Here is an 11,536-nt window from a genome sequence, read left to right as displayed (position 1 = left end):
CTTACGAAGTTCGTAGTTATCGCGACTAACAATAGCTAGCTGATAAGCTGAATTCTCAGCCTATATCCAAAGCAGCAGCACAGGCCACATACACGCACGGAATATACTTGGTCAAACCACATGAACATTTATTTAGGCTACTAAACCATGGATAAGCACCGAGCGTAGACGGCGTTCCCCCTAAAACCTAGACAAACTTCTCGGCTGCTTCCGCTCCCGCTGGTCAGGACGAGGTGGTTGGTTTCAGATTTACCGTAGACTTTGCCCTCGTCGGGTCCGCCCAACGTCAAAGTTTGGCAGCGGCGGTCGGTCCTGCAGAGCGCCAGACAAGGCCGGCAGGTGCCAATGCCATGGACGTACGTGCTGCGCTTCAGGTTCTGGTCAACTGTGTCGATACTTCGAGCAAACCCCCGGATGGGGTAAGAAAAGTAGTGTTGCCGAATGTGAGGTGGGTCGGCTGCATGCCGTGTCAGCATTTCATTGCATGTCCGGCTGGAGTTCGGTGGTTTTGTGCCGGCCAGTAAAGTTGTCTACCGAAGTCAACAGTAAGGGAAGGAATCTGATTTTATTTCCTCCACAAATCATGATAGTATGGAGATTTCTACATGTAATCCGCCAAATAGCATATGCTGCTCCATCTGTTTGATTGATTTTTTTTTTGAAAGCAATCTGTTTGATTGATGTTGGTTGACTTGATATGCACGCTTAAACATTTGAAACCTTAAATAATTGTCATATGCTTAAATGGAATTGGTTGACCTGTCATTTTGCAGGGAGAATATTGTGGTCTCCCTGCAAAAAAGTGAGGTGAATGTTGTGGTCTTCTAACAAATAATGAAAGAAAATGTGGCCTTCAATTTTTTTTATGGAACAAACAATGGTCAAATCATATCCCATTAGCTGGCTATATATATTCATGGAGCAAATAAGCTACAGTTCGGATCAGGGGGAGATCATTTGCATGCTCCCCACTCCGAGGAGAAAAGAAGAATGCAACTACAAACCCTTAGAAAAGCAGTTGACCTTTGGAGTATAATAGTGCTCAATAACCAAAGAAAGAAAGCTACTAAAGTCAACTGCCAAAAGCCGTCCTAGCCGAATCCAGGAAGCATTTCAATGCAAGCAGCATACAATGTAAATCCCCAAATGAATGGCTGCCGTAGCTTACGACATTGCCGACCAATATCACCTCCTCCTACATACTTTACCTACGCAAGCAAAGGAGAAAATGGTTGAACTTTTCCTTGTAAATTAAGTGATAATAGCAACAACGTTTAAGGCAAAATCTTGGGAGTCATCTTGGCTGCAGGGTCTCAAACCCAAAGACATTGCTACAAAGATTTTTGAGATATCCCGCAAGAAAGGTGGATCTGTAGCAACGGTCTTAAGGAAATGGCACTGGATAACTCAAATCGATACCCAAAGCAGCCTGACCCTTCAGCACTTTCAACAATTCGTGGCCCTCTGGGAGAAGCTTGCAAGCGTCGTCATTCACTCGGGCGTCAAGGATACCATTATGTGGAAGCTCGCAACGATGAAAACTACTCCACTAATTATGCTTATATGACGCAGTTTACTGGATTCACAAGCTCAAGCTTACATGTTACAGCCCGGAGGACTTAATTCTTTGCGTGGCTAGTCACTCAAAACAGGACTTGGGCTATGGATAGGCTCCAACGTCGAGGATGGTCAAACTGCGACCGATGCCCGTTATGCAATCAAGTGCAAGAATCTGCAGCTCACCTCGTTTCCAAGTGCAGGTTCTCTATCCATGTTTGGAATGAGCTGTTCTCCTGGATCAATCTTTATATCTCCACGGCTCTTTGGCATCGGTCTGGCATGGTTAAATCTTGGTGGGATGAGCTCCTCACTAGCAATGCTCAATCAGTGAAAGCCTTGTCTTCTTTACTGCTACTCATGGGATGGTAACTCTAGAAGAAAGGATTGCACACGTTTTCAGGAGCAATGCGTCGCCGGTGGCGATCATCATGCAGAATATCAAAGATAAAGTGTCTCTTTGGGCCATTGCGGGTGACAAGTATTTGAGTAATGTAACGCCACGAGAGTAATCCGTTTAGGCTTTTGCCGTTTGGCGGCATGTGTGTAACAAAAGTCCATTCTTAAATAATGAAAATGTTAAGTCTGTTGCCTTGTTTCATAAAAGTTTTAGTATTGGTTGATGCGACCTATCCTTATTTCAAGTAATTGGTGAGGCTTCTTGAAGTGAAACCTGCCCAGGCAGTTCTGTGAGATAATGTATCGAAGCGTCTCAACCTCCAAACAGGAGGCCCGCGGGGTTTATATTAATTCTGTTGGGGCGCACCTCCCAATAGCGCATACATGCATCGTAACAGAGAGGAGATACAATCGGGATACGGGAGAAGAGATAGAAAGATAAACGAATACATTGATAAGATAAATCTATCTCTAACTACCTATGCGTGTTACACAAGACAATGTTTAACACTCCCCCTTAATCACAACTGCACAAGTTGAGATTACGCTTAAACTCTTCAAAGCTTCTTGTAGGAAGTGCCTTTGTGGACCCATCTGCAAGCTGGTCCTTGGAAGGTATGAATCTGATTTCCAATTCATTGTTTGCAACTCTTTCTCTGACAAAATGGAAATCTATCTCAACGTGTTTAGTTCTTGCATGAAAAACAGGATTAGCAGAAAGATATGTTGCACCAAGATTGTCACACCAAAGTATAGGCGTCTGAGTATGTGATACTCCAAGTTCACTTAGCAAAGCCTGTACCCAAATAATTTCAGCTGTAGCATTAGCTAATGCTTTATACTCTGCCTCAGTACTGGACCTAGAAACAGTAGCTTGTTTCTTTGCACACCATGAGATTAAAGTAGGTCCATAAAAGATAGCAAATCCCCCTGAGCGTCTATCATCCACACAACCAGCCCAATCCGCATCAGAGAAGGCACTGATGCGAAGAGAGGAGGATTTATTTATAGCTAGACCAATGTTTGTTGTATTCTTTACATACCTCAAGATGCGCTTTGCAGCTGTCCAATGGGCTGTAGTAGGTGCATGCAAAAACTGGCAAACTTTATTGACTGGAAAGGAAATGTCAGTTTGAGTAAGGGTCAAGTACTATAATGCTCCAACTATACTCCTGTAGCTGGTGTTGTCTTCCTGATCCAAAGGTGCTCCTTCTGTCAAGGATAGCTGTTCTGAGCTGGACAAGGGAGTTGGAGAAGGTTTACAATTTTGCATACCAACTCTGCCTAACAAATCAGTCACATACTTTCCTTGTGATAAGTGAATGCCATGTTCAGTTTTCTTGACTTCTATGCCTAAGAAGTAATGCAAATCTCCCAGATCTTTCAAAGCAGAATCTGCCCTAAGATCTTTTAACAGTGTTGTTATTGCTCCACTAGATGAACTAGTCACAATAATATCATCAACATAAATGAGAACAAAAATGATGGTCTGAAACTTGTTGTAAATGAACAGAGAAGTGTCAAACTTGGATGGAAAAAACCCAAGCTTTTGCAGTTTCATACTCAGCCGAGAGTACCATGCTCGAGGTGCTTGCTTGAGCCCATACAAAGCCTTGTCAACTTTGCAGACATGAAAAGGCACATTTTTGTCCTCAAACCCAGGAGGTTGTTTCATGTAGACCTCCTCTTTCAGAACACCATGAAGAAATGCGTTTTGTACGTATAGCTGTCTGAGACTCCACCCCCTGGAAACAACAATGGAGAGCACAAGACAAATAGATGCAACCTTGACAACAGGACTAAAAGTATCTTCATAGTCAATACCATATCGCTGTTTAAATCCTTTTGCTACCAAATGTGCTTTGAACCGATCAATTTTACCATCTGACTTTCTCTTAATTCTATAGACCCATTTGCAATCAATTAAATTGATACCTTCATGACGAGGAACTAAGTGCCACGTCTTATTGCATTGCAAAGCAGAAAATTCATCCTCCATTGCTTGCTTCCAGCGAGTATCACCAAGAGCTTCATCCAGAGTCTTGGGTTCACTAGATTCACCTGTCAAACAAGTTAACCCATATTTGGCAATATTTCTGTAATTAATTCTGGAAGTAACCCCCTGTTGGAGCCTTGTTCGTGGTTGTGTAGGAGCGGCCACAGGAGAGGGAGCCGCAGGCGATCCGGGCTACAGCAGTAGCAAATCCACAACGGCGGGGGATCCCGATGCGGATTGTGGAGCAGCAGCACGCGAGCCAACCGCATCAGGTGCAGGAGGGGAAGCAGGTTCCGGTCGGGCCTCGGGAACAGGCCGGTCGGCTGGCGTAGGCCAGCGCCGAGGAGACGCGGTTGGCGGAGTAGTGGCGGGCCCGGCAACGCCTAGCGTGGAGGGAGACGTGGTGCCCTCGGGCTGGACAGCCCGGCGTGCGCGTGGAAACCCAGGCGGGGAGCCCGACAGGAGCGGGGAGGCTGGGCCGGGCGGGGATCCCGCGGCAGATTCGCCTGATCCACCTGGCGCAGTCACCTGGGGCAATCCCGAAGCAGATCCACCGGGGAAATTTGTGCACATGAAATATTGCTCTGTAGCTTGATTTTGTACACTATTTTCAGCACTGTTTGCACCATTGTTATCTATAGTAACTTCTGAAACAGAATACTCAGGTAAACCATTAGGAGGGTTAGACAAATATTGATCATCACAATTATTTACTTCCCCACTACCACTACTTGTGAGATGGGGGGTAAAAGCAGTATCTCTTTGCGAAGGAGAGCGCCGACACTTGGATGAAGTTTAGCAAAGGGAAACTGGGTTTCGTCGAAGACAACATCACGAGAAATATAGACACGACCAGTTGAGACATCTAGACACTTGACTCCCTTGTGTTGGGAACTATAACCCAGAAAAACGCACTGTTTGGAACGAGACATGAGTTTTCTGTTGTTATATGGACGAAGATTAGGCCAACATGAACACCCAAAAATACGAAGAAGAGCATAATCTGGTTTAGTGTGGAAAAGATGCTCAGTGGGTGTTTCATTCTTAATGACACAGCTGGGTAGTATGTTAATAAGATGAACAGCGGTGAGATAAGCTTCGCCCAAAACTTGAGGGGCATGGAGGCAGCCGCAAGTAGGGAGAGTCCTACTTCGACGATGTGTTTATGTTTCCGCTCTGCGGAGCCATTTTGCTGGTGTGCGTGGGGACATGATACATGGTGAGAGATGCCTAACTTCTGAAAGAAAGAGTTTAGCTTTTCGTATTCGCCACCCCAGTCAGACTGGACAGCGATGATCTTCCTATCAAACTTCCTTTCTACAAGAGCTTGGAAATTGAGGAAGACTTGAAACACATCAGATCTTTTCTTAAGAAGATAGATCCATGTATACTTGCTATAATCATCAATAAAGCTAACATAGTAGGCATGTTTGCCAACAGAGATGGGAGCAGGACCCCACACATCTGAAAATATGAGTTGCAATGGCTTAACAGGAACGCTAGTAGAAACGGGATAAGGCAACTGATGGCTTTTTGCTCTTTGGCAAGAGTCACAAATAGTTTCAGAATTATGCTCCACAACAACCGGGAGTTTATTTTTGCTAAGAATTTGTTTGACAATGGAAAAGGAAGGGTGGCCTAAACGAGCATGCCATCCCTCCAAAGACAATTTGATGGCACTACACACTTGTTTATTGAATATGCTAACTTGAGGAATCAACGGGTACAGTCCATCCACGCATCTACCTCGATAGAGGATTTGCTTCATGACCTGATCCTTGATCAAAAAGAAGAATGGGTGAAATTCTAAAAATACATGATTGTCAAGGGCAATGCGATGAACGGAAAGGAGATTTTTTGATGAAGTGGGACAATGCAAGATATTGTTTAGGTGGATATCTCTATGTGGGGAACGAATAACCGAATAACCAATATTGCTTATCTCCATACCTGTACCATCGGCGTTATGAACTTGTTCATGACCATGATATTTCTCATGCATGGTGACCTTCTCGAGCTCATGGGTGATGTGATCGGAGGCACCAGAATCAGCATACCAGTTGGTATCTACTCCATATGACTTGTTGGCTGCTGCGGCAACTTTCTTCTTCTGTGAATTATCATCTGCATAGCGCCACTTGCATTCCTTTGCAATATGATTAGTGTTCTTGCAAATCTGACATTTTCCTTCATATTCATCATACCCTCTAAAATTGTTGTTGTAGTTGTTCTGGCCTCCCCTGTTGTTGTTGTAGAAGGGGCGACCGCCATTGTTGTTGTAGTTGTGTCCTCCGCTGCCTCCGGAGTTGGAGTAGTGCCCGCCATAGCCACCACCATGGTTGCCACCACCATCACCGTAGTGGCCGCCGCTGCCACCACCGTGAGAGTTGGAGTAGTGGCCGCTGCCACTGCCGCCGTAGTGGCCACCACCACCGCTGCCGTCATATCCACCGCGACGGGAGCCACCGCCACTGCCACGGTAGCCTTTGGAAGGGCCACCCCGTCCGCGGGAAGCGGCGTTGGCCGACGATTTGAAGGCTTGGCCGCCTGTGCCCTGGAACATCTCGACTCTTTGGTCGAAGGTGGATACCATGCCGAAGAGTTCGTCGACCGTGGTTGGCTCAGGACGCACGTCCAAGGTGCTGATGATGGGCTGGTATTCCATGTCGAGCCCGGATATGATGTGGGAAAGGAGTTCGTCCTCATCTATGGGTTTCCCGGCCGCTGCAATTTCATCAGCAAGACCCCGCATATAGCCGAAGTATGCAATAGCAGACTGGGTTCCCTTCTAGGCAGTGGTGAGGGCGATGCGGATGTGGTTGCAGCGAGAGCGGGATTGGGCAGAGAACATGTTGGCGAGGGTGGACCAGATGGCATGGGAGGTTTCAAGAGCTGCTACTTGAACTAGGACTTCTTTCGAGAGATTGCGAAGAAGATAGGCAACGATATGTTGATCTTGGATGAGACAAGGCGCATAAGCAGGGTTCACAGCCACCTGATCTTTGCCCTCGGCGTTCTTGCTAGTGATTGTTTTGGGTGGTGCTTCTAGGGTTTTGTCGACGCACCCAAAGAGGCCCGCCCCCATGATCTGGGAACGAGCTTGAGCACGCCAGAGGACATAGTTGGAACGAGTAGGGGTTCGGAGACATTGTTGTTGAGGCCGGTGGAGACAACCGAGGTGGACGTCGACATTGTCGAGTTTGGAGATGGAAGGGAGGTGGATGGGAGGGATAGCTAGATGAAGGGGAAGAGGGTAGCTCTGTATACCATGTGAGATAATGTATCGAAGCGTCTCAACCTCCAAACAGGAGGCCCGCGGGGTTTACATTGATTGTGTTGGGGCGCACCTCCCAATAGCGCATACATGCATCGTAACAGAGAGGAGATACAATCGAGATACGGGAGAAGAGATAGAAAGATAAACGAATACATTGATAAGATAAATCTATCTCTAACTACCTATGCGTGTTACACAAGACAATGTTTAACAAGTTCAAGGAGTCTCCTAATTAAGGAAAGAAGACAATAGTAGTGTTCAAATGTATGTAGTTGCTTAAAAGAATGAAACAATGAATTGTCAAATTTTACTCTAATGATCTAAGAGCATCTAGAGCCGGACGCCCCAAACCCGCCTCATACGTCCGGGCGGGCCGCCCGGTCACTGACCGGTCATGAAATTTCGACCAAGATGGGCGCCTCAAACGGGCCTCAAATGCCCGGGCTGACCGGCACTCCGGGGCGGATGTGGGGGTGCCCGGGCGCGTCCGTCGACCCGGTTGCAGGTCGTAGCGGTCCCACCTGCAGCGACAGAAGCTTCGTCCTCTCTCATCGGTGCACCCAAATTTTAGTCCCACATCGCCGTGCGAGGTGGACGCGGCTTAAACGCGTCGGCGCATGGCGGCAAGCTTCTCTGTTGTTGTGTAGGCCTATCAATTCTCGCTGCATGAGCGAGATAACTTTACACTAGACTTCATTTCATTAACTGATGATTGTTCATCGAGTGTCAAGTTCGTCTCGTTCATGTACGTTGAGATAGCCCTACTACAGTGACAGTCGATTTTTTATTTTGTTCATCGTTTTTTTTTTTGACAAATTGTGATTCATAAAAAGCAGTACAGACATGAATGTTTCTATTGTGAAGGAGACAAACCCTGACTATGAATCTTCTATCTTCTTAACAAAGGATCCAATGATGTCAGAAGCTTATCGCTTCTGCATGACCCGGCTATTTAAGCTGGTCGACTAACTCGTCACGCGGCGAGGTAGGACTAATACGGGTGTTAAGATCTTAAGTATGAGCAATTTTCAGTGTGTTTTGCCAGCCCGGCCAGCCCAAGACGCACGGGGTGATCGTAGTGCATGGCCCTGCATGTATTAGATGTTTGGGAAATAGGGTATGTAGTTGCAAATGGAAAATTTTGAGGCCTGCTCGGTCACTTTTCACGGGTACGTCCGGACGTGTCCGCGGACGTTTGAAGAACTAAATTTGCAACATGCGGTTGTAGATACTTTAAATGATCTTATATTTTTTACAGGGTTATATTTATTTATAGAGGGAGTACTACCCACTTCGTTAGAGCAGTCTACGGTTCCGCGGGCGAGATCATCTTCATGCTATGCGACTAAAAAGCATTAGAAAACCACTTGACCTTTGGATATAATAGTGCTCAATAACCAAAGAAAGAACAAGAAAGTCACAAAAGTCAACTGCCGAAAGCCGTCCAAACCGAATCCAGGAAGCATTTCAATGGAAGCAAGTACATGGTAAATCCCAAAACCAAAAACAATGGCTGCTGTAGCTTACGACATTGCCGACCAATATCACAAACTATATTAACGTCGCTCTCCGCTTGCTAGGGAAAAATTAGTCTTCCGCCTACAGAATTACCTATGCAAGCAAAGGAGAAATGGATGAAGTTTTCCCACTAAATTAAGCGATAATAATCCAAAAAAATGATAATCCCAACGTCTTTTACGGCGAACCTCGTGCCGGCCCTGGATGGATGGATGGATGGGCAGCTGCGGATAGATAGAGACGGCCGCGTTCCACGAGGTACAAGGACGTGCTCTGAGCTGCCCGAACGCAAGAAAACACCACGATTCACGACGACTCGGACAGCACAAAACCGCATCGCATCGCGCATCACAGCTGATGACAGCCAGCCCACGTCTCCGGATAAGCTCGGAGCGCCTTTTCTTCCTCCTCGCTAATTTCAATGGCTTTCGCGTGCCGCCCCGCGCCCACCCCCGCGGTTTGAGAGACATCATTTTCAAACCACCCCGCACCGCGGTCCACACGCCACGCGCGAGCTCAGCTCCTCCCTATCTATAAGACCATACGGGCACGACGAGCAGTATATAAGCAGCCTCACCTTCTAATCCTCGAGGCCACATCCGACCCGAGACCAGAACACGTGCGAGCAAGGAGTGGTAGAAATTTCAAACGAGAGGTTGTTAGTTAACCCGAGAGTTGAGGAGCTGGAGCAGTGCTGAAGGAAATGGCGACGACCAAGCTGTCCCCGCTCTCGCCCGTGCGGCCGGACGACAAGCGGCGCGCGCCGGCGGCGTCGGTGGTGCTGAAGGTGCAGGACAGCTCGGCGGCCGAGGCGTACGAGCAGTACCTGCGGCTGCCGGAGCTGTCGAGGCTGTGGAAGGCCGCGTGCTGCCCGGGCTGGCCCGACGAGGGCCTGGTCAAGCCCGCGCTGCAGGCGCTGGAGATCACCTTCCGCTTCGTGTCCGTCGCGCTCTCCGACCCGCGGGGCTACGCCAGCCGCCGCGAGCTGGCGCGGCGGCTCGAGTCGCTCGCCGCGCGGGAGGTGGAGGTGGTGGCCGCGCTCTGCGAGGGGGACCGGGGCGCGCCGCTGGCCGAGCTGAGCGCGTCCGAGGGCGTGCTCCCCCGGGAGCGGAGCGCCTCGGAGGTGTGGCAGCTGCCGGGGAGCACCGCCGCGGTGGTGTGTCACGCCAGCGAGTCCAGCCTGCTCCCGCGCCTCGCCGCGTGGGACAAGTCGGAGACCCTGGCGGCCAAGATCAAGTACGCCATCGAGAGCCAGATGCAGGGCTGCGCCTTCTCCCTCGGCCTCGGCGAGCCCAACCTCGCCGGCAAGCCGGTGCTGGAGTACGACCGCGTCGTGCAGCCGCACGAGCTGCACGCCCTCAAGCCCAGGGTGGCGCCGGAGCCCAAGACCGGCTACCGCAACCGGGAGAACGAGGCGCTCTTCACCATCCACCAGATTCTTGAATCCTGGCTGTGCGCGGCGTCTCAGCTTCTCACCCGCCTGAACAGCCGGATCGAAGCGAAGGACTGGGAGGCGGCGGCGAGCGACTGCTGGATCCTGGAGCGGATCTGGAAGCTGCTCGCCGACATCGAGGACCTGCACCTGCTCATGGACCCGGACGACTTCCTGCGGCTCAAGAGCCAGCTGGCGATACGGTCGGCGCCGGACGGCACCGACGCGTCCTTCTGCTTCCGGTCCAGAGCGCTGCTGCACGCCGCGAACGCCACGAGGGACATCAAGAAGCTGGTGCCGTGGGTGATCGGCGTCGAGGTGGACCCCAATGGCGGGCCGAGGGTGCAGGAGGCGGCCATGAGGCTGTACCACGGCCGGAGGCGCGGCGAAGGCGAGGACGCCGGCAAGATCGAGCTGCTGCAGGCTTTCCAGGCCGTGGAGGTGGCCGTGCGGAGGTTCTTCTTCGCGTACCGGCAGGTCGTGGCGGCGGTGTGTGGCACGGCGGAGGCGTCGGGCAACCGGGCGCTGTTCGTGCCGGCGGAGGGGACGGACCCGCTGTCGCAGATGTTCCTCGAGCCGCCCTACTTCCCCAGCCTCGACGCCGCCAAGACGTTCTTGGCCGACTACTGGGTTCAGCACATGGCCGCCTCCTCTGTTCCGTCAGGGCGCAGCTGAAAGTTTGGAACGCGGCCAGATGCCCCACTTGCCACCCCGACGACCCGTAATTTTGCAGGCTAGAAGTTACCTATGATCCCCAGCCTGCAATCATATAGTGATTCATTTCAGTGGCGATAGATGAGTACATATACTCCTACATGTATCTGTTGTGATACCATCTGTTCTAGTGTTACGTATTTAACTGAGAGACATTCAATTAGATCAAGTAGCCTGATGCAATTTCATTTGCGGTTTGTTTAATGTAAATATGTTTTGGTTAGATTATGGTTGGTCGATGAAGAAAACAGTTCGTTATAGTGCACCGTCCCGAGCGAATGATACAAGGCACTCTCTATGATGGAGCATGTCAATTAATGAAATTACGGTAACTTCTCTGGATAGCATGACACAATTGCTGGACATGGGCAACTTTTCATTTTCTTTTTCGACAAAAGGTGGATTTTATTGGCTCAATACAGAGCATCAAAGGGATACAAACATAAAGAGCATACACCTGGCATCTGCATAGTTAGGATGCACACAATTAACACGGACACACGCACACAAAAATCACACCAGCAATTAGCAAAGTCATACATGACCGAAACTATGCCAAGGCGGATAAAAAACAAAAAGAAAGTGAAAAAAAGAGCAACGAGCATGCCGAGCAGGTGTTGAGCCAAAAGAAGATGGTGCAAGC

At 49.3% G+C, this 11,536-nt stretch overlaps 1 protein-coding gene across 1 annotated transcript; it reads left to right on the top strand.

The window, feature by feature from the left end:
• The first annotated feature begins 9,323 nt into the window (after positions 1-9,323).
• On the top strand, positions 9,324-11,081 carry LOC123079797 (nematode resistance protein-like HSPRO1). Its single transcript, XM_044502605.1, has one exon. It carries the CDS (start codon positions 9,451-9,453, stop codon positions 10,852-10,854), a length of 1,404 nt encoding a protein of 467 aa, XP_044358540.1. The 5' UTR covers positions 9,324-9,450; the 3' UTR covers positions 10,855-11,081.
• The last annotated feature ends 455 nt before the right edge of the window (positions 11,082-11,536 follow it).

The sequence above is a fragment of the Triticum aestivum genome, chromosome 3D (genome assembly GCF_018294505.1).
Source record: "Triticum aestivum cultivar Chinese Spring chromosome 3D, IWGSC CS RefSeq v2.1, whole genome shotgun sequence".
Taxonomy (NCBI): domain Eukaryota; kingdom Viridiplantae; phylum Streptophyta; class Magnoliopsida; order Poales; family Poaceae; genus Triticum; species Triticum aestivum.
This window is presented reverse-complemented; position numbering and strand designations above follow the sequence as displayed.